Consider the following 19,082-nt stretch of genomic DNA (forward strand, 5'->3'; position numbering starts at 1 on the left):
CCATGATACCTTACCTGACATCACCTCTGTGATAGATGCAACGGCGCCGTGAACAATTGATAAAGTAACCAGTAGGAGGCGCCAAATCTCAAATGGCGTTCATGACAATAGCTTCGTCATCGGCCTGTTGAGTCTCATCAGTGTGTGATGCAGGTGTGATTCATAGACTGTAAAAAAAGGTGTGATTGCTGTCATGTGTAAAGGGGTTTAAATAAGTCAAAATTCCCATATCAAGCCCACATTGTTAATACATGCACATATAGTTTCATACATTGTACTAAAACATGGAAAAACGATATTCATCATGGTAAATATAGATCAGAGGACGCCAAATAGGCTAGTGTGCGCAGGCCAGGCATGTAATCGGATTACACTTCCGACAAACCACAAACGAGCTCGTTATGTAGGATACAGTCCACTACTGCACTACTGTATAACAAATGCTTCATTCACATCCTGTTTTAACTCTCATTCACAATGCCGCTCTTTATTAATAGAGACCAAATCTTTGCTCATCAAGTCCACCTTCTAGAGCACAAACTACGGGTGAGTTTTCTCTGAATGTCAAAATTGATGTGCTTGTAAATAATGTTTATGTCGCTTTGACGTGCTTTTGCTTTTGATTTACAGACATGTCTACTGTCGTTATGATAATTATGCTGTTATATTGCCAAGGCTGTATTGTGAATAAAGTATAAATACAACATAATATAATATAATATAACATAATATAATATCAGTTACTAGACCTCCATATTCTTATTTTTGTTGTGTGAAGCCACCCACAAAAAGTAGCTTGCTATTAGGCTATGCAGTAGACATGCTAATACTATGGTTTTCATTTAGCACATACATGGCATAGGAATATGGTAATCATTCAGTATAACATCTCGTTCTACATTCTCATACCATCAATGCACCATGGTACAGCTAGCATTCTTTTTTTGTATTTTGAATGCAGTGTTATGTGGAAAGGTACAATATTGCTTTACTCCCTAGTAACTAATTAGTAACTAACTAAGTAACTAAAAGTAATTGTGTTACTTGGTTACTTTTTATTGAAAGTATTACTTTTGCATTACTTTTTCTCATCTGGGCTGGGCCTGCTTATTTGTTTTTAAAAACCAAAAAAGTTATATTTTTGGCAAATGAAATAAATAAGCCTCAGGCTGAAGAAAATACAAATTCATATCAAACAAACCCTCAGCTGTGCTGCCATTCTGGATTGCAGAAGAATCATTTTTGCTTTTTAGTATGGTTGAATTGGATCATCGAAGGTCAACAGCAAAGACATAATCTAATATCACTTTATTAAAGGGTTAGTTCACCCAAAAATGAAAATTCTGTCAGTATTTACTCACCCTCATGTTGTTCCAACCCCGTAAGACCTTCGTTCATCTTCGGAACACGAATTAAGATATTTTTGATGAAATCTGAGAGCTGGATCACTCCTCCATAGGCTTCTTCAGGGATTGAACTTGCAGGCCCCGAAAAGTTATTAAAGACATCGTTAAAATAGTCCAAGTGACTACAGTGGCTCAATCTTAAGTTTATCAAACGACGAGAATACTTTTTGTGCCCAAAAAACCCTAAAATAACGACTTTGCTGCATGCTCACATTTAGTCTAGAACAATAATAACCATCATGTTCCTTACTGACAATTTCAGTCAACATAAGGACAAGAGAGCTGTCAGTCAATACATGGGAAAACAAAGTAACTTAAGTACCTGTTTGAAAAAGTAACTCCGATATTTTCTTGTAAATTTAAAAGCAATGCGCTACTTTAAAAAAAGGAATCTCATTACGTAACTCATGTTACTTGTAATGCGTTACCCCCATCACTGTTTGTAAGTGATTGTTAAATGTCTCAAAAACTAGTAAGACGCTGACCCAGGATAGACAGCATTTTGGACTTTGTACTAGGCTCATTTGAAAAAAAAAAGTGTTGTCTCGGTAGGCAACCCGCTAAGATTTTGAGACACGGCCACATGTGTGTCAGTTAAGTTTTGTTGATGGCTGATGAATGTTGTCATTTATTTTATTTGACTTCTGTTATTTGTATTACATCTGTATAGCTATGCTTAAATGTAATGATAAAGCTCTCTCCCTATTTCTCCATTCAGAGTAAAGAGGAGCATATTTTGGAGTTGGAAACCGAGAATGCTCTCCTTCATTTGAGACTCGCTAAGGTACGGATTTATGTAGCAAATTTAGTGTGAAATGTATCTAACTTCCCTAATGGTGGTCGACCCGCCGCTGCAGTTAAGAGTTTGACCTGGCAGATGGTTTCACTGCAAGATAAGTGGCTTGCAGAGTGCAGACAGACGACAGGTGCTCACCAGTCTCACTTAATTTACTCACATGCTTAATATCCGGGTATGCAATACAGACCAGAGACAGAATACAACTGAAATACAAAAAGATACCAAAAATCACCGATTTTTTGTTTGGAGATTTATTATAATAAGATTATGGTAATATTTTTAGTAGCTTTGTGAACAATGTAAATAACATTGTAAATAAATATGATTCTGTATTATGATATACACTACCATTCGAAAGATGTTTTTTGAAAGATATTAATACTTTTATTCAGTAAGGATGCATTAAATTGGTCAAAAGTGAGAGTAACACATTTATTACATAAGATTTCTATCTCAAATAAATTATATTCTTTTGAACTTTCTGAAAAAAAAAATGTATTACGGTTTCCACAAAAATATTAAGCAGCACAACTGTTTTCAACATTACTAATTAGCAATGTTTCTTGAGCACCAAATCATCATGTTATAATGATTTGTGAAGGACTATGTGACACTGAAGACTAAAGTCTTCTCTTTCAAAAATGAAAATCTTATTTTTGCCATCAATGGAATAAATTACATTTTAAAATATAAAAGATTGATTTAAAATTGTAATAATCTTTCATTATATTACTGTTTTTATTGTATTTTTGATCAAATAAATGCAGCCCTGGTGAGCAAAAGAGAATTCTTTAAAAAACATGACTCCAACTTAACACTATAAACTGTGTATCAAAATTCCATTGAATTACCATCTCCACAATGCTTTTTCAAAGGTTAAAAGCAATGTAAATGTATTGAACAGTTTGTATGTGTTTCCCATTCACCTTTCCTAAACTTCCAGTGTTTGGGTAAACTTCGCCATGAGAGGGATGAGGAAATTCATGCCAATAGAAAGAAACATCAGCAGCAGAGGAAAGTGCAGAAGTCCACAAATGCAACTCTCTCCAAACTCCTGTCTGAAGTTCAGGTGATTGCAAAAACACTGTTTTGAAACAAATCCTACACTACAAATGCTTTGAAAATGCAATGCGTTGCAAATTCAGCATCATTGTATGGTCTTTCTTGCTCTCAGATGCTGAAACAGGACTTGAGGGATGTTTTTACCATCTACGTGGTGTTTGCTAAAGAGCTGGAGGAGCAAAGCAAGCAGCTGTTTGAATGTGTGGGCACGGCCAGAAATGCTACTCTGGATCTCCAAAGTGATGACCCTCAGAGTGAGTGTTCTTTACTGAGATGAACTCAGATACCAATACATCAGTTCATCTGCATTATCTGTGAATATTTGTACCTCCAGATACACTTCACAGATCTCATTCACTTGTTATTTACGTGCATGTACACTTATATACATGTGTACAGTCATACGGCAAGGTCATAAGACGTCCTGGATTAGGAACCTTAACCCTCAACCTTCATCTCCTCTTCTATTTAATCTTCTGCTCTCATTCCCTTCATTCTTTACCATCTGTCTCTTCCTTTATCTGTCTCCTTCTCTATCACAAAACCATCCGTGTTGTGACAGTAGGTATGTGGTGCGGTGTTCAGAGATAATCCACGGATCCCCTCCCCCAGCCTCTCCTCTAGGAAAAGCTGCTGTCAGCAGGGACAACACGGTCATGTGTCCCGTGCGTCACCTGCACACTATAGTGACAGGCCTCCCACAGGGCCTGTGGATCTTATCCCTTGTCATTTATATAGCTGTATTTGTAAAACTCCAAGCCAAAGCGCTCATCACTGTGTCTCGAAGTGAAAATGAAAAAACATGTTCCTGACTAAAGGATTTTAAGTGTGCACCCTAAGATAACAGTATAGGGTGATGGTTGTTGGCATTTGTCCACTGTGATTATATAAGTTTGGCTTGTGACATTCTGTTGGTTGATACTATTTGATACATATTTCCAGTTTCCAGTGGCGTGTGGTACATTTTTTTTAGTCCAATATAAATTCATGTTGTTTTTTAATAGATCTTTCCATGGTTCACACGCGGAGCTATCAAGAATAAAAAAATTCAATATTTATATTTAAAAGCACATAAACCTAATATTTATTGAACCAATCACATCAAAGTCTCATTTCATCGAAGTTTATGTGATTTAAAAAAATAATAAGTTCAATGATTTATTAACAAGCATATTTTGTGTATCTTTTGTTTGTTACTACTAAAAATCATTGCGCTGTTCAATATAGTCACCTGGTCACAGAGATATAGGTAACCCTTTAATTAAACCAAGCGAAGTGATTACTAGAACTGAGCTCAAGAAAGGCAAACACACTCTTCATTTTTTGGTGTATCGTAGCTATTGGACAGAGTTAGATAGTGTTAGTGTCTAATTTCTGTGCTTTCAAGTATTTTCTTATCGTTTTTTTTTCTTTGGCTCCGGAAAGATTCTTTCCAACAACATCAACTTTTTTTTATAGTCAAGTCATTATATTGTCTGACTGCAGGATCCCTGGATTAGAGGTTTCTATATGCGTTCATATTTTAATGCAAACAAATAGATAGTTGAGAAGTTTTTGTTGCATTTGTTTTCCGTAGAGCTCCGGGTTCAGATGACTGCACTTGAGCACGCTTTACAGGAAGAGAAAGTGAAGTGCAGAGAGGAGCGGGTGAGGAGGAGGCTTCTGCACAACACCTTGGTTGTACGTACTCGGTTCTCTGCTTTGATTCACTGTTCTTAATGTATTCATAGGGTAACGTGTTGCCATTTATTTCAAGTCCAGATGTAGGGAGTACACTGTTATGCTATTACCTACTGCGACTTGACACATGAATATTTCAGAAATAAATATTTCAGACCAATTTCTACCTTACCTATCCTTAAAAATGACTGTGTAAGCAGTTAGGATGATTTAGTTACATTAAAAAATAGTTTGAGCACCACACACATTTCTCTCTGTAGGAGCTGAGGGGGAATATCAGGGTTCACTGCAGGGTGCGTCCAATTCTACACTTTGATCACATCCCAGGATCACCTACAACCAATGGGTATTGTAGTCTAAATATGTATTGAAAGAATAGCGGTAGATTAATGGCTTTTAAATTAATAAAATGATTCATTTAGAACATTTAAATTCTTTTTAAGTTTGTAAATTACTAGTAAAAATGTGCTGCAATTTAAATAAAAATATTGTTTCATAGTACAGAAACCACATGCTTAGGGAACGCTGTATGTGTTGTAACCAGGCGTACTAAATCTCATTTTCCTTTTTAAGGTCTTCATTATGTGAAGCAGTGGTCCAGGCCATTAATGATGTGAGTGAATTGATTATATGTAGTGTAGTTTATGTGGTCTATGAATTGTATTGGCCCACCCTACACCCTGGAATAATCATCTCTGAACATCCTTGTTTTGCAGGACTCTGTTTTTGTGAACTGCGCCAAAACCTCAAGTCCTGTAATGAACAAAATATTTGAGTTTGAAAGGTATTTGCACACTGCATAAAATGCGAACATTTGAAACAGGCGCTTTGGTTGGTGATGTAGAATGTGTCCATTATTTGTTTGATTTGCAGAGTACATGGTCCAGAAGACAGCCAAGAGACTGTGTTTGAGGAGGTGAAACCCCTTCTAACCTCTCTACTTGATGGGTGAGTATCCTATGTAATACAAACAAGTTTAACTATTCGCTTTGGGAAGATGCTGGAATCAAATGATGCTTATATATAATTTTTATATACAATTTTAATTGTAATTTATGCATTTATGATTGATATTATTAATTAGTAGTAGTATTATTTTGGACAGACTGAATTTAAAAAACTTTTTGCTGTGATCTAGAAAAATGTACAACACTTAAAAATGCTTCCTAGTTTTACCACATGCTTCTTTCTTAAAAAAAAAACAGGAAAAGAAGTGAGTAAGTATGCTTGTATAAAGACAGTGGCAGATAAAAACAGTGTTGGTAAAAATTTGCTGAATATTAGAGAGTTTTTATTTGTAGTGCTTTTTAAAAAAGTACATTATTCCTAATGTGGCATTACACAAATCAACAAAAAAATAAATAAAATAAAAACAAGAATAAAGAAAATAATGGCTTGCAACCTAGCAAACGGAAATAGTTGCAAGGAAAAACAATCTAAGATATTTGAGAATATGAGACAGAAAACTCTTGAACATGTGAACAGCGAGCTCTAGACACAGATTTGTTGTGGTCACCAATTTTGGCACAACACTGCCAACAAAGTCAAAGGGAGTCTTTGTAAGGATTATAATAGTTATACTATTAATCTCTCTTTCATTTCAGGTATAATGTATGTATCATGGCATATGGTCAGACGGGCAGTGGGAAGACACACACAATGATTGGCTCCCAGTCTGAGGAGCTCACAGCTGCAGTTCAGGTCTCTCAACGGGGCATCATTCCAAAAGCAGCCAATGAGCTTTTTAAGTAAGCCTCGGCTCACATTCCTTTCACAGCCCAGCTAAAATCTCTATACGTTTTACTCATCTCCCTATTGCACGCAGGATACCTGACTCTCTGCCTGTATTGATATGTCACAGGCTGATCTCTGAGAAGCCAGCGGACAGTCATACGGTGGAGATGTCCGTGGTGGAGGTCTATAATAATGAAGTTCTGGACCTGCTGGCCAGAGATGAAGATGGGGTGACAGTTGGGGTGAAGAGAGAGGTCATCACCACCAGCACAGGCACCAGTGAGGTGCCCTGCTTAACAAATGAGTGAGTCAAAGCAGTCAGCAGGAAGATATAACTTATCATAATTTTCAACTTTAATACATTTGTATTTTAACAATTTTACAAAATACAACGGCCAGAGCGAATAACAAAATTCAGCTAACAATGCAAGCACAGTGGCATAGTGCAAAGTTAGGATAACAAAATAAGTTATCAACTTTCAAAGTTTATTATAAGGTTCAATTAGTTAATTCAATGAGTATCATAAACTAACAACTATTCATTAATCTAAGTAACTCTTAATTAACCCTTAATTAATCCTAACCCTTTTTTAAATAAATATACTACTGTTCAGTGTTATGTTTGTTCATTCAAAATACTCTATTTTTACAACATGGAAATGCTAAAAATGTATTAGTATACGCAGAAATTAACATTAATCTAAATGTTCTTTGAGTTTTTTTGACACTTAGGCTTGGTTTCACAGACAAGGCTTAGATTAAGTCAGGATTAGGTATTGGTTCAATTAGGACATTTTAGTAGCTTTTATAAATGTGCCTTAGAAAAATATATTACTGGTGTGCATCTTGAAACAAAACAATGACACTGACATATTTTAAGACATGCCAGTGCAACTTGCTTTCCGTTAAAACAGCTCAAACATGCATTTTAGTCCAGGACTGGGTTTAGGCCTTGCCTGTGAAACCGAGGTATAAAGTCTTAACTAATGTTACAAAAAGATCAAAATTAACCACTTGTTGTTGTTGATGTCAAAGCATTTTTCCCTTTTAACCTATGCCATGTTAATAATTTTAATATTTATTGGCCCTATAAAATCCACAGTAGTTTAAAAAAAAATAAATTTAAATATTTTATGTTTAAGGCATTGTGCTCCCTTTTGTGCAATATAATTTTTTGGGGTGTATTAATGCATGTGTTTTGCACTAGAGTGTACATATCTGCATTTTTTGGTTTGTTCGACCTACTTTTCATTTGTACTTTGAGCTCCATGCGCATGTGACTGTCACAGGTTTGCATGTGTTTGTGTGCCAGGTTGGTACGGAGCTCTGCAGAGGTGATGCAGCTGATCAATTCTGTGTTGAAACTAAGATCTCACAGTCCCACCCTGGTGCACATGGACTCCTCCAGATCTCATTTCATCGTCACTCTTACCGTCACCTCCAGAAGCCCAGATGCACTGGCTCTAGGTATGATATACCGTACAGTGTTTCTTCAATTCCCCAACTCAGGTTTTGAAGCTGAATTGTTCCCTCAAGCCATACGCCGCTATCTGCAGCACACACGGTTATGGCTGTTAAGTGAGACCGAGCGTATTATCTAAAGACGCACAAACAAACGCTCGTTCTAACAACTCTATTTTCTCACACACCCACTGCATTAGTTATCTACAGATACACACACTCAAGCACTTTCTCACTACTCTGAAAAAAAAGCTCTGTGCTCACTCCAAAGGTTTCTCACAGTAGCACTAAAAGACCTCATAAAGGTTGCCATAAAGTGGATTTACGTGTGTATCATCAGAGATATAATGGGCAGGAGACATATAATTATATAAAATGAATAAGTAAAATTATAACACTCAAAATGACGACTGTACATGAACAAAATTATAAACTCAACACTTTTGTTTTTGCCCCCATTTTTCATGAGTTTAACTTAAAGATCTAAGACTTTTTCTATGTACACAAAAAGCCAATTTTCTCAAATATTGTTCACACATCTGTCTAAATCTGTTTTAGTGAGCACTTCTCTTTTGCCGAGATAATCCATCCACCTCACTGGTGTGACATATCAAGATGCTGATTAGTCAGCATGATTATTGCACAGGTGAGCTTTAGGCTGGCCACATTAAAAGGCCAATCTAAAATGTGCAGTTTTATCACACAGCACAATGCCACAGATGTCGCAAGTTTTGAGGGAGCGTGCAATTGGCATGCTGACCGTAGGCATGTCCAGAGCTGTTGCCCGTGAATTGAATGTTCATTTCTCTACCATAAGCCTTCTCCAAAGGCGTTTCAGAGAATTTGGCAGTACATCCAACTGGCCTCTCAACCGCAGACAACGTGTAACCACACCAGCCCAGGACCTCCACATCCAGCATCTTCACCTCCAAGATCCTCTGAGACCAGCCAACCGGACAGCTGCTGCAACAATCATTTTTCATAACCAAAGAATTTCTGCAAAAACTGTCAGAAACCGTCTCAGGGAAGCTCATCTGCATGCTCGTCATCCTCATCGGGGTCTCAACCTGACTGCAGTTTGTAGTCGTAACCGACTTGAGTGGGCAAATTCTCACATTCGATGGCTTCTGGCACTTTGGAGAGGTGTTCTCTTCACGGATGAATCCCGGTTTTCACTGTACAGGACAGATGGCAGACAGTGTGTATGGTGTCGTGTGGGTGAGCGGTTTTGCTGATTTCAACGTTGTGGATCGAGTGGCCCATGATGGCAGTGGGGTTATGGTATGGGCAGGCGTATGTTATGGACAACGAACATGTGCATTTTATTGATGCCATTTTGAATGCACAGAGATATCGTGACGAGATCCTGAGGCCCATTGTTGTGCCATTCATCCACGACCATTACCTCATGTTGCAGCATGATAATGCATGGCCCAATGTTGCAAGGATCTGTACACAATTCCTGGAAGCTGAAAACATCCCGGTTCTTGCATGGCCAATAGGGCTGCACAATTAACCGCACGCGATTTGGCAAAGACTGCGATTATTTTATACACAGCTTGTCAGTGCAGTGCGGCTGATCGGTAGTAAATGCTGCTCCATCTGAACACCGAGGGCGCTCTCGTACAGACATGCCAAATATGCACCACCACAGAAACAGATAATGCCCGTCATTCCAGGAAATCCCTGTCGCTGTAGCTGAATAAACAGGAGATTGAAATGCTATGATAGAATAAGGCAGTTGTGTGTTTATTTGTCATGATTAATCAGTTTAAGAAGCCACATCATCTCAAAGAAGGATGCTAAACTGTCGTTATGAAGTGAGTTTGGATTAAAAGCATGTTATTAAATGTTGTCTTTTGTTGGACAGGAGGTTATTAAATGCTTCTCATGTTTTTGTTTTTTCAAATTCACGTTATAAGTGATTCAAATTCACAGTGATTTCAGATGGAGCAGCGTTTACAGAGCCGTACATCAATGACAAGCTGCGCATACAAAATAATTGCAGCCTTTGCGATTTAAAAATCGTGATAAGCCATCTCGATTTAAGAGCAATTACATGGAAATTGCGATTAATCGTGCAGCACTAATGGCCAGCATACTCACCGGACATGTCACCCATTGAGCAAATTTGGGATGCTCTGGATCGGTGTATACGACAGCGTTTTCCAGGTCCTGCCAATATCCAGCAACTTCGCACAGCCATTGAAGAGGAGTGGACCAACATTCCACAGGCCACAATCAACAACCTGATCAACTCTATGCGAAGGAGATGTTTTGCACTGCGTGAGGCAAATGGTGGTCACACCAGAGACTGACTGGTTTTCGGACCCCCCCCAATACAGTAAACTGCACAGTTTAGAGTGGCCTTTTATTGTGGCCAGCCTAAGGCACACCTGTGCAATAATCATGCAGCGTCTTGATATGCCACACCTGTGAGGTGAATGAATTATCTCGGCAAAGGAGAAGTGCTCACTAACACAGATTTGTGGACAATATTTGAGAGAAATAGGCCTTTTGTGTATATAGAAAAAGTATTAGATCTTTGAGTTCAGCTCATGAAAAATGGGGGCAAAAACAAAAGTGTTGTGTTTATAATTTTGTTCAGTGTAGTTCCACTCTTAAATTAAAAGAGCCAATCATTTTTTAATAGAGGCATCAGTTAGACCACATTATCCCTAAAAATACTATTTATTTATTTATAAAAATATATTACTATAGGTTTTTATAGTTAACTGAAAAAAATATATATTTTGCTTTTTAAAATGAATGTTAAATTAATTAAATGTAAAAATATAATACTGAAACATTTCTAATTTTTATTTACATTAACTTGATGTGCTAAAATAACTCAAACTAAAACTGAAATAAATAAAACTGTATATAATATATAGTAATAAAAACTATATAAACATTAAAAAACTTATAAAATAACAAAATTACTATGCATATACAGTATACACAGATGCACACACAATATATATGTGTGTATATAATATTATATTTTTATATATTATATATGTATGTAAACAAAAACTTATGTTAGATCCGTTAGATTAACGTTGATATATAGTAAATAATAATATATTAAAATCTCTTTCTTACTGTCTTTAATATATATATATATATATATATATATAAAAAATTATGTAAAATTGGAACAGTTTCTGAGATTTTGGGCTAGATGGTAGCTAAAAGCTATAGTTTTATGACTGAAAAGTAGCAGTCTGGTGTTATTACTAAGATGGCTGCTGAGTGAACTGACCTGCTTAAAAGGCACTTTGTTACCATAACACTTGCAAGAAATAGTTTTACTACAACTTTATATACTCATACAGTGTGATCTCTGTGTGTTACAGCTCGTAGGCTGCAGAATGCCAGACAGGACGTCCAGCGAGTGTCTCAGAAGGAGTTGTGGAGCCCGCGCTGCCGCAGGGCCGCTTCTTCACGCTCATCTAGCCCCGTCTCCTCGCCGTCCCACTCCCCCTGTCACTCACCATGCCCTTCTCCCCGACCCAGCATCACACATACCCCCCTCAAGACCAAGCTGCAGTTAGTGGACCTGGCAGGGAGCGAGTGTGTGGGTAAGGATACAGTGTTGTGCTCTGTTGAGTTGTTACTAGTTAAGCCATTTTACAATAAAACAGTCATAATCATATTTAGATAAGGTTTATGGAGTGTTAAATCGTAGGTCAGATTTGATTCAAATGCTCCTTGTAAATGAAGATGTGAATAATCTTTAATCATGAATGTTTATCTGTGTTTAGGGATGTCAGGTGTGACCGGTGCTGCTCTGTGGGAAAGCTCCTGTATAAACCGCAGTCTCTCAGCTTTGTCTGACGTTCTGGGAGCTCTGGCCGAACGACGACCCCATGTCCCCTACCGCAACAGCAAACTAACACATCTGCTACAGGACGCCATCGGTGAGAGCACATTCACTGTAAAATACAAGTCACTTGAACATGCACACTAGTCCATAAAACATCCATCCATTCATCCTCCCTCACTCCTTCCTTCTGTCCTTCCTGAAAATATGACTGAAGATGAGCCAAACATTTGAACATACAAAAACTGAGCAATCTAGTGACCTGTTACATTTCAATTTAGAATGACATTTTTACATTCATGTATTCTGAACATATAATGCCATTTGTCACAGTGCAACTTACTTAATATTATTGTTTTTTGCAATGTATTTTAAACATTAAGTAGGTTATCTACAAACTGAAAGGTTGGTGGTTCAATCCCCGGTTCCACCTGACCAAGTGTCGAGGTGTCCATGAGCAAGACACCTAACCCCAACTGCTCCCGACGAGCTGGGTGGCGCCTTGCATGGCTGACACCGCCGTCGGTGTATGAATGTGTGTATGAATGGGTGAATGTGAGGCAACTATGTAAAGCGCTTTGGTGGCCATTCGGTCTGTGAAAGCGCTATATAAATGCAGTCCATTTACCATTTACCATTTACATTAGATATATTATTTATCAACTAATGTCCTAATTGTGCCATATATTCCTTTTTGCCTGCCTGTGGATGGATTGCATATGAAATTCAGCTTTGTAGTTAAATTAAATTAAATTAGCTATTCAATTAAAGGACAAATATTTTATATTTTAGACACAGTGGAACTGGAAAGATTTTATTGGACTTTTTCCTTGTATATTGTGCAAGTGTGCTTTGCTTTTATTTGAACTACAGTTAAAACCAGTTCTACCAGTCAAGTTAGAACACAACCACAATAAGTGTCATAGACAGAGCCTGCCTGGCTACATTCTTCTTTCTTATCTCCCGAACCTCACCTGACCATCCTTTTGACCTCTTTTCTGTCTCCTTTCTGGCACAGGAGGGGATGCTAAGCTTCTGATAATGCTGTGTGTATCTCCTACTCAACGCTTCCTCACTGAATCTCTTCAGTCCCTGGGCTTCGGTGCCAGAGCCAGACAGGTCCAGAGAGAGCCACCACGCAGGAAGAACACGGCTCTGAAGATGAAGTGACAAACAGGAGATCCATTTAATAGTAAAAAGATACTTGTGTATTTTTATTTGTATGCATTTTGATTGCAAGTTTATGGTGCTCAGGTTATGTTGAAATTTGCAGTGCATTGTAACAAGACTTTGGGGTTAAATTCGTTGATATGATAGTTGCTTATGCTTATTGTTAGTATTGTTTACGAAGTAATTCTAGTATTTTCAGTTTTGGATGGGTTACACACTCTCTTTGGCTGACCATGCACTTTGGGGATATTTCTCTGAAAAATATGTTTACAGGTGTTTTGTGTGAGTGGAATACTTCAGATAAAGTGTGTCTGCAATCATCCATTAGTTTAGTTTGTGGTAAAGTATTGATGTGATGATGAAAAATGTATGGCTTTGAAGTAATGGTGTTGGCAACCTGACTCTAGTTGACCTTATATTTTACTGCAAGGTAACTTGATGCCTTTCAAATGTATATTTATTTATATTTAAATAAAATGCTTTAGAATTAATAAAATTTAAAGTAAAAAAAAAACCCATCTACTTCTGTAATTTGCTTTCAATTATTTTTGTTCCATTGTTACAAGGTGTAGTGATGTAATGTTTCTTCCCCAGAGTAGCGTTGCTGGGGCGTGACTTTATTTACATATTCTTCACAACCAATCGGAAACTTCTCATGCGAGTGATGTAACATGAAAACACGGAAGTGGTAGTGTAAGTGTTACTTAAGCCTACGGTTGTGTTACATAGCAGCATAGAGTGTATATAACAGCACCCGTAACTGTATCTTTTTTATGTAATACAACTGTCTGAGACGGACGATATACTGCGCTCGTTCTTCTTTGGATTTTCAGTCATTTTCTGCATTTTAACGCTCCACGGCGGACAGCAGGTGAGTTTTTAACTAAAGTAAGTTAGGCCTATATACTATTGTAGTAAAATGACTTCAGCGCAACTGAGCAACGTTTGGACAGTCATCATCTTATTGTAAATACCTGGCCCACTTAATATTGAAATATGAAACAAGGAAATATCTCCAATTATTTCCACACGTCGTAAATTATTTGCAACTAATAAAATATTTTTAATTTCGCTCAGCATTACAGTTCAAATTCAAGATGCTTAAAGCCATCGGTCAAACGTTTTTTTCCTCTGGACTCCAGCACCCAAAGTTCACTGCTCAGCAGAGTAAGGTTAGTACAGTAGCCTACTCAAAATCTCCTGGCTTAACTTTGTCAGACTTTAGATTTGTTAATATTTACTTAATGCTTATTTGCAGAGATATGGCTTGCATTTTGTTTTTGATTTAGTCTGCTCATGTTTATATGGAAGCAGACCTTGTTTACTGTTTTAATGACACCAGTCATAATCAGATGAAGTGATGGTTTTCAGGGTGAAGACTACGAGGTCCGCACTTACCACTCAACAAACTGGGTGACCACAGCTGTGACTGGCATGGAGCAGGACCCGGCCTTAGGCACAGGCTTCAGAAGACTCTTCAAATACATTCAGGGCAATAATGACAAAAGTAAGTCTTCATGGACCTGTAGACGACTAGAAACTCAGATTTCCATGTAGTAGACACTCCAGATTTGATTCATTATTATTTCCTTACGTCAGCCCCTGTGATTGCGACATTTTCATTACACAACAGAAATACAATGCAAAATGGCATAAGCACATATTTGGTGAAAAATCTAAGGAGCCCCTAAAGGGACGTGGTGGTGGAAAACATTAGGGATGGGAGATAAAAAATGTAAAAATAAAAAAATCTTTTGCGTTCCCTCGCAAAGATATTTGCGTTCCCACGCAAAAACTGTTGTGAGCTCGGACAGACACTTCCTGTTTAATGAGTGTTCTTCAGGGTCTTTTTGACCCGCAAATGACTTTAGCTAGTTTTAAAAAAAATTGTCCTATTGTCCAAATGGCATGAAACTTTGTACGACTCTCAACACTTTCTAGATCTACAATTTATTTTTTATATTGTCATGATATTTGGTTTTATGTTAGTGTGGAAAAAAAAAGTCACACCTAGAAAATGGACAAAATTCATCATCAAAATCAGAAACAACGCAGAACACACATAGACAGAAATGAAGTGGCACTTCATACATTTGTGAGACTTTAAAAACTGCTGTCTTATATTTTGTTAAATAAAATAGTCCAAAATGCGGAACCACCACACACACACACACACACACACACACACACACACACGAAGAGAGAGAGAGAAAGAGAGAGAGGGACAAAAGTTACTGCTTTATTTGCTCATTTGTTATTGCTGTTCAGTTCATTGCATTTTGATGTTCATGTCAGGTATTTCAAAAATATGTATGTATATATATATATATATTTAAAATATTTCATAAATCCTCCAAAAACTACACAAATGTGGAGTAAAAACATTAATAAACCGATTAAAATTACATTTGTTATATAAAAAATATTATTTTGTTACAAAATTACATTTTGTTGCCTGGGGTCTCTATAGCCCCCAAGATCATGAGTGTACCACGAAGACCGCACAAGGGTTAATGTCCCGCTGGCAGTGTTTCAGAGCTTCGGTATGTTAATGGAAAGTTTCAGTATTTGAACTTGGACTCAAATATAAAGAAACGCAGTCAATGCTTAACTCAAGGAGGTCAGTGAAGTTTGCAATATTCACAGATTCGAACTTCCCGGATCAATAACTCGTGAGCTAAACGTTGTTAAAACACATATAACACTTATTTAAAATCACAGTAACGTAGACAACGAGCAACCCAAATTTCCTAAACACGAGTTTTATAATAGCCTATAAATTGATCTCTATGAGAAGGCGGCTTGGAGACAAGTCCGAACAAGGACCGCCTGCAAAGTACAATATAACCAAAAACGTTAATACAAAAATAGTCGTTAACTTTAATGTTACACTCTGTAGTGTCACCAAATTCAGTTTGCACATCAATGGTCTCCCTCTTGTCTACTACAACACTTAGTTTAATAAAATTTTTGTGCTTTTACACATTTTGTATTATGGAAAATATTCAATAACTTCACTAACACCAAATTCAGTTCACACATCACTACTCTAATACTGGTTATACAACAATAACTTGTTTTTGTCACTTAGTTTGGCAAGTAATAGCACATAAAAAATAAGCAGGCCTATTCTTTTCAAAAAAATTATATTGGTACGCAGCTAACATAATAGTTACAACCATAGCTTTTGCAGTATATTTGCTTACTGAATTTGATGGCATTATACTGTATAACAGTTTTTCTAAAAACAGTAAAGTTATTGATTTTGTTTCATAATAATCATAAAAATTATGCTTTTTTTATTTTTTTAAATCAAAGTAAGTATTGTAGTATAACCAGCAGGAGAGCAGTGATGTGTGAACTGAATTTGGTGACAGTAGCTACAGTGCGTCACAGTCAAACTATTGTATATGTTTCATAATATAAAATGTGCAAAAGGGTTTTTGAACTTTGCAGACGGTCCCTTATTCGGACTTATCAACCACTTGCTTAGAGACACATTTATATTATAAAGCTTGTTTTGAGGAAAATAGGGTTGTAGCTCGTTGTCTAAGTTACTATGATTGAAAATAGGTGTCATTTGTGTTTTGACAACGTTTAACTCATGAATATTGATCCGGCAAGTTCAAATCTGTGAATATCTTGCAAACTTCACTGACCTCCTTGAGTTAAGCACTGACCGTATTTCTTCAGACACGATGAAACGCTCCATTAACGTACCGGAGCTCTGAAACACTGCCAGCGGGACATTAAACAGGAAGTGTCTGTCCGGGCTCAAAATTGCGAGGGAAGAAGAGATTTAAGAAAGAAAGAAGAAAAAAATTTCTCCCATCCAAATTTTTCCCACCACCTCGTCCCCTTCGGGGCTCCGTAGAAATCTCCTCATGCATAAAACAAAAAGTTTTAATGCTTTCCTACAATAAATCACATCTCAAGATGCTTTTATAATAATAAAAATCATGTGCCAGGTTGTTACCACAGATTCAATTGTGTTAATGATTCACCAGGTGACATTGTACCTGCAAAATAGCTTTGGCACATTTAGATCAGTGCATGTTTCTGCACCTTTTCATTAAGGAAAGACCTTTGATATCGGCTTTATCTGAGCACTTGTCCTGTACTGTCATGTGTCAGAGTGTAAGGTGGAGATGACGGCACCAGTGAGCTGTATGATTGACCCTGGGGCCGGACCCACTTGTGAAAGCACCTTCACCATCTCCTTCTTCATCCCTGAGGAACATCAGGCTGACCCACCCAAACCCACCGACGCAGATGTTTTCATAGAGAACCGGAAAGAGTCCACAATGTTTGTGAGGTATATATGTTTGTGGTTTTTAAATTCGGAGATTAAATTGAGCTGGTCTTCTGTTTAAAACTTTGGGGGTCAAAATGTTTAGTTTCAATATATACTTTTATTCAGCAATAATGCATTAAATTGATCAAAAGTTTCAGTAAGAACATTTATAATGTTTCTATGGGTAACTTTCTATGGGTCAAAGAATCCTGGAAAAAAAATGTATCATGATTTCAACTAAAATAATAAGCAGCACAACTGTTTTCAGCACGGATGATTGTACGAAATGTTTCTTGAGCAGCAAATCAGCCTATTAGAATGATTTCTGAAGGATCATGTGACACTGAAGACTGGAGTAATAATGCTGAAAATTCAGCTTTGTCATCACAGGAATAAATAACATTTTAAAATATATTAGAATAAAAAAAAATTCATTTTAAATTAAAACAGTAATATTCTGAAATATTATTTATTTATTTAAGCAAATAATTGCAGCCTTGAAGAGCATAAGAGACTTCTTTCTGAACCATTTAAAAATCTGACCGACCCCGAACTTTAGAATGTTAGTTTGTTGCCAGGTCAAACTGTTCTTTGGGTTAAAAATGATTTTGTTGCCATAGCTTCACTTTTGCTTGGCCGTGTTTTGCAGGACGTATGGAGGCTTTGCCAACAGTGAGAGCAGCCGTGAGGAGCTTCTGAAACTGATGGAGAGCCTCAAGAGGGATGGGATGAAATTCAAAGAGGCTCCGTTCTACAGAGCCGGATATGACAGCCCCTTCAAACTGACCAACCGCAGGAATGAGGTGTGGCTGATCAAAGACGACGAAGAAAAAGCCTAAGGATCAAACAGGGATGCCTTGTGATCTGAATGAAGAGGAGCAAATTGTTTGTTTGAACTTAACAATAGTAATGTAGGTGCTTCTGTTTACAATGTACATACATGCAAGTGCCTGAATGTTTTTATATGAGAATTTAACACTGTACTGATTTTATGTCTGACCAATATATTTTACAGCAATATTCACATTTTAAATACCTACATTTAACTATGAAATCATTATGAAAAGAATGTTGAGATAATTAATTATTTTTGATTAAATGTTTTTGTTACTAATAATGTATCATTCAAAGTACTCATGTAATGGACGTTTAAAGGTGCAAGTACTGAATGACACGACTGAATCAATAACTTTTATTGTTGTGAAATATGAATACATAATCTCATCTGCATTTTGAGCTGTTTATATTGCACTACATCCTGAATCTAAAAATGTAAGGGAACAATAACAGTGAATAAAATTGACACTAGTTCTTCTGTACTTTGTCGTTTTGATCTTAAAATAACTGGTACACATCGTAACCTTTGGCCCTCTAGTGGTTCAAAAATAAAACGGCACATCTTGCGGAAGAACATTGTTTTGGTTGTGATTTGGGGCTGCGCGTATGAATAGGCCTCGTCAAACCACAATACAATAACTCGTGTATTGAAACAAATTATTTTAAAAATGTCAAAGATGGTTATCGGTTGGTTAAATATATACATTGAAATTATTAAAACAGAAAATCATTTTTGTAAATTTAGAATAATTATACAAATATAGAATAATACAAATAAAATAGTATAGAAGTACATAAAAAATATGTATATAT

At 36.8% G+C, this 19,082-nt stretch overlaps 2 protein-coding genes across 4 annotated transcripts; both read left to right on the forward strand.

Annotated features, from left to right (window-relative positions):
- Positions 1-349: 349 nt before the first annotated feature.
- On the forward strand, positions 350-13,868 carry kif25 (kinesin family member 25). 3 transcript variants are annotated; one of them, XM_077219900.1, is made up of 16 exons: positions 350-546; positions 2,125-2,190; positions 3,149-3,274; positions 3,380-3,521; positions 4,844-4,947; positions 5,208-5,293; positions 5,521-5,560; positions 5,664-5,731; positions 5,821-5,895; positions 6,552-6,695; positions 6,809-6,985; positions 7,994-8,148; positions 11,502-11,726; positions 11,910-12,065; positions 12,987-13,160; positions 13,738-13,868. In XM_077219900.1, the coding sequence occupies exons 1-15, from the start codon at positions 478-480 to the stop codon at positions 13,136-13,138; spliced, it is 1,785 nt and encodes a 594-aa protein (XP_077076015.1). In that variant the 5' UTR covers positions 350-477; the 3' UTR covers positions 13,139-13,160; positions 13,738-13,868. The 3 variants fall into 3 exon arrangements, with proteins under 3 accessions (XP_077076015.1, XP_077076014.1, XP_077076013.1); XM_077219899.1 differs by having other exon boundaries at positions 13,733-13,865; XM_077219898.1 differs by lacking the exon at positions 13,738-13,868 and having other exon boundaries at positions 12,987-13,652.
- On the forward strand, positions 13,798-18,751 carry hebp2 (heme binding protein 2). The gene is made up of 5 exons (XM_077219912.1): positions 13,798-14,009; positions 14,216-14,310; positions 14,510-14,645; positions 17,273-17,453; positions 18,082-18,751. The coding sequence occupies exons 2-5, from the start codon at positions 14,236-14,238 to the stop codon at positions 18,269-18,271; spliced, it is 582 nt and encodes a 193-aa protein (XP_077076027.1). The 5' UTR covers positions 13,798-14,009; positions 14,216-14,235; the 3' UTR covers positions 18,272-18,751.
- Positions 18,752-19,082: the final 331 nt, after the last annotated feature.

Source organism: Siphateles boraxobius, unplaced genomic scaffold (genome assembly GCF_051911475.1).
Source record: "Siphateles boraxobius isolate OS27281-9 unplaced genomic scaffold, OSU_SipBor_1 8, whole genome shotgun sequence".
Taxonomy (NCBI): Eukaryota; Metazoa; Chordata; class Actinopteri; order Cypriniformes; family Leuciscidae; genus Siphateles; species Siphateles boraxobius.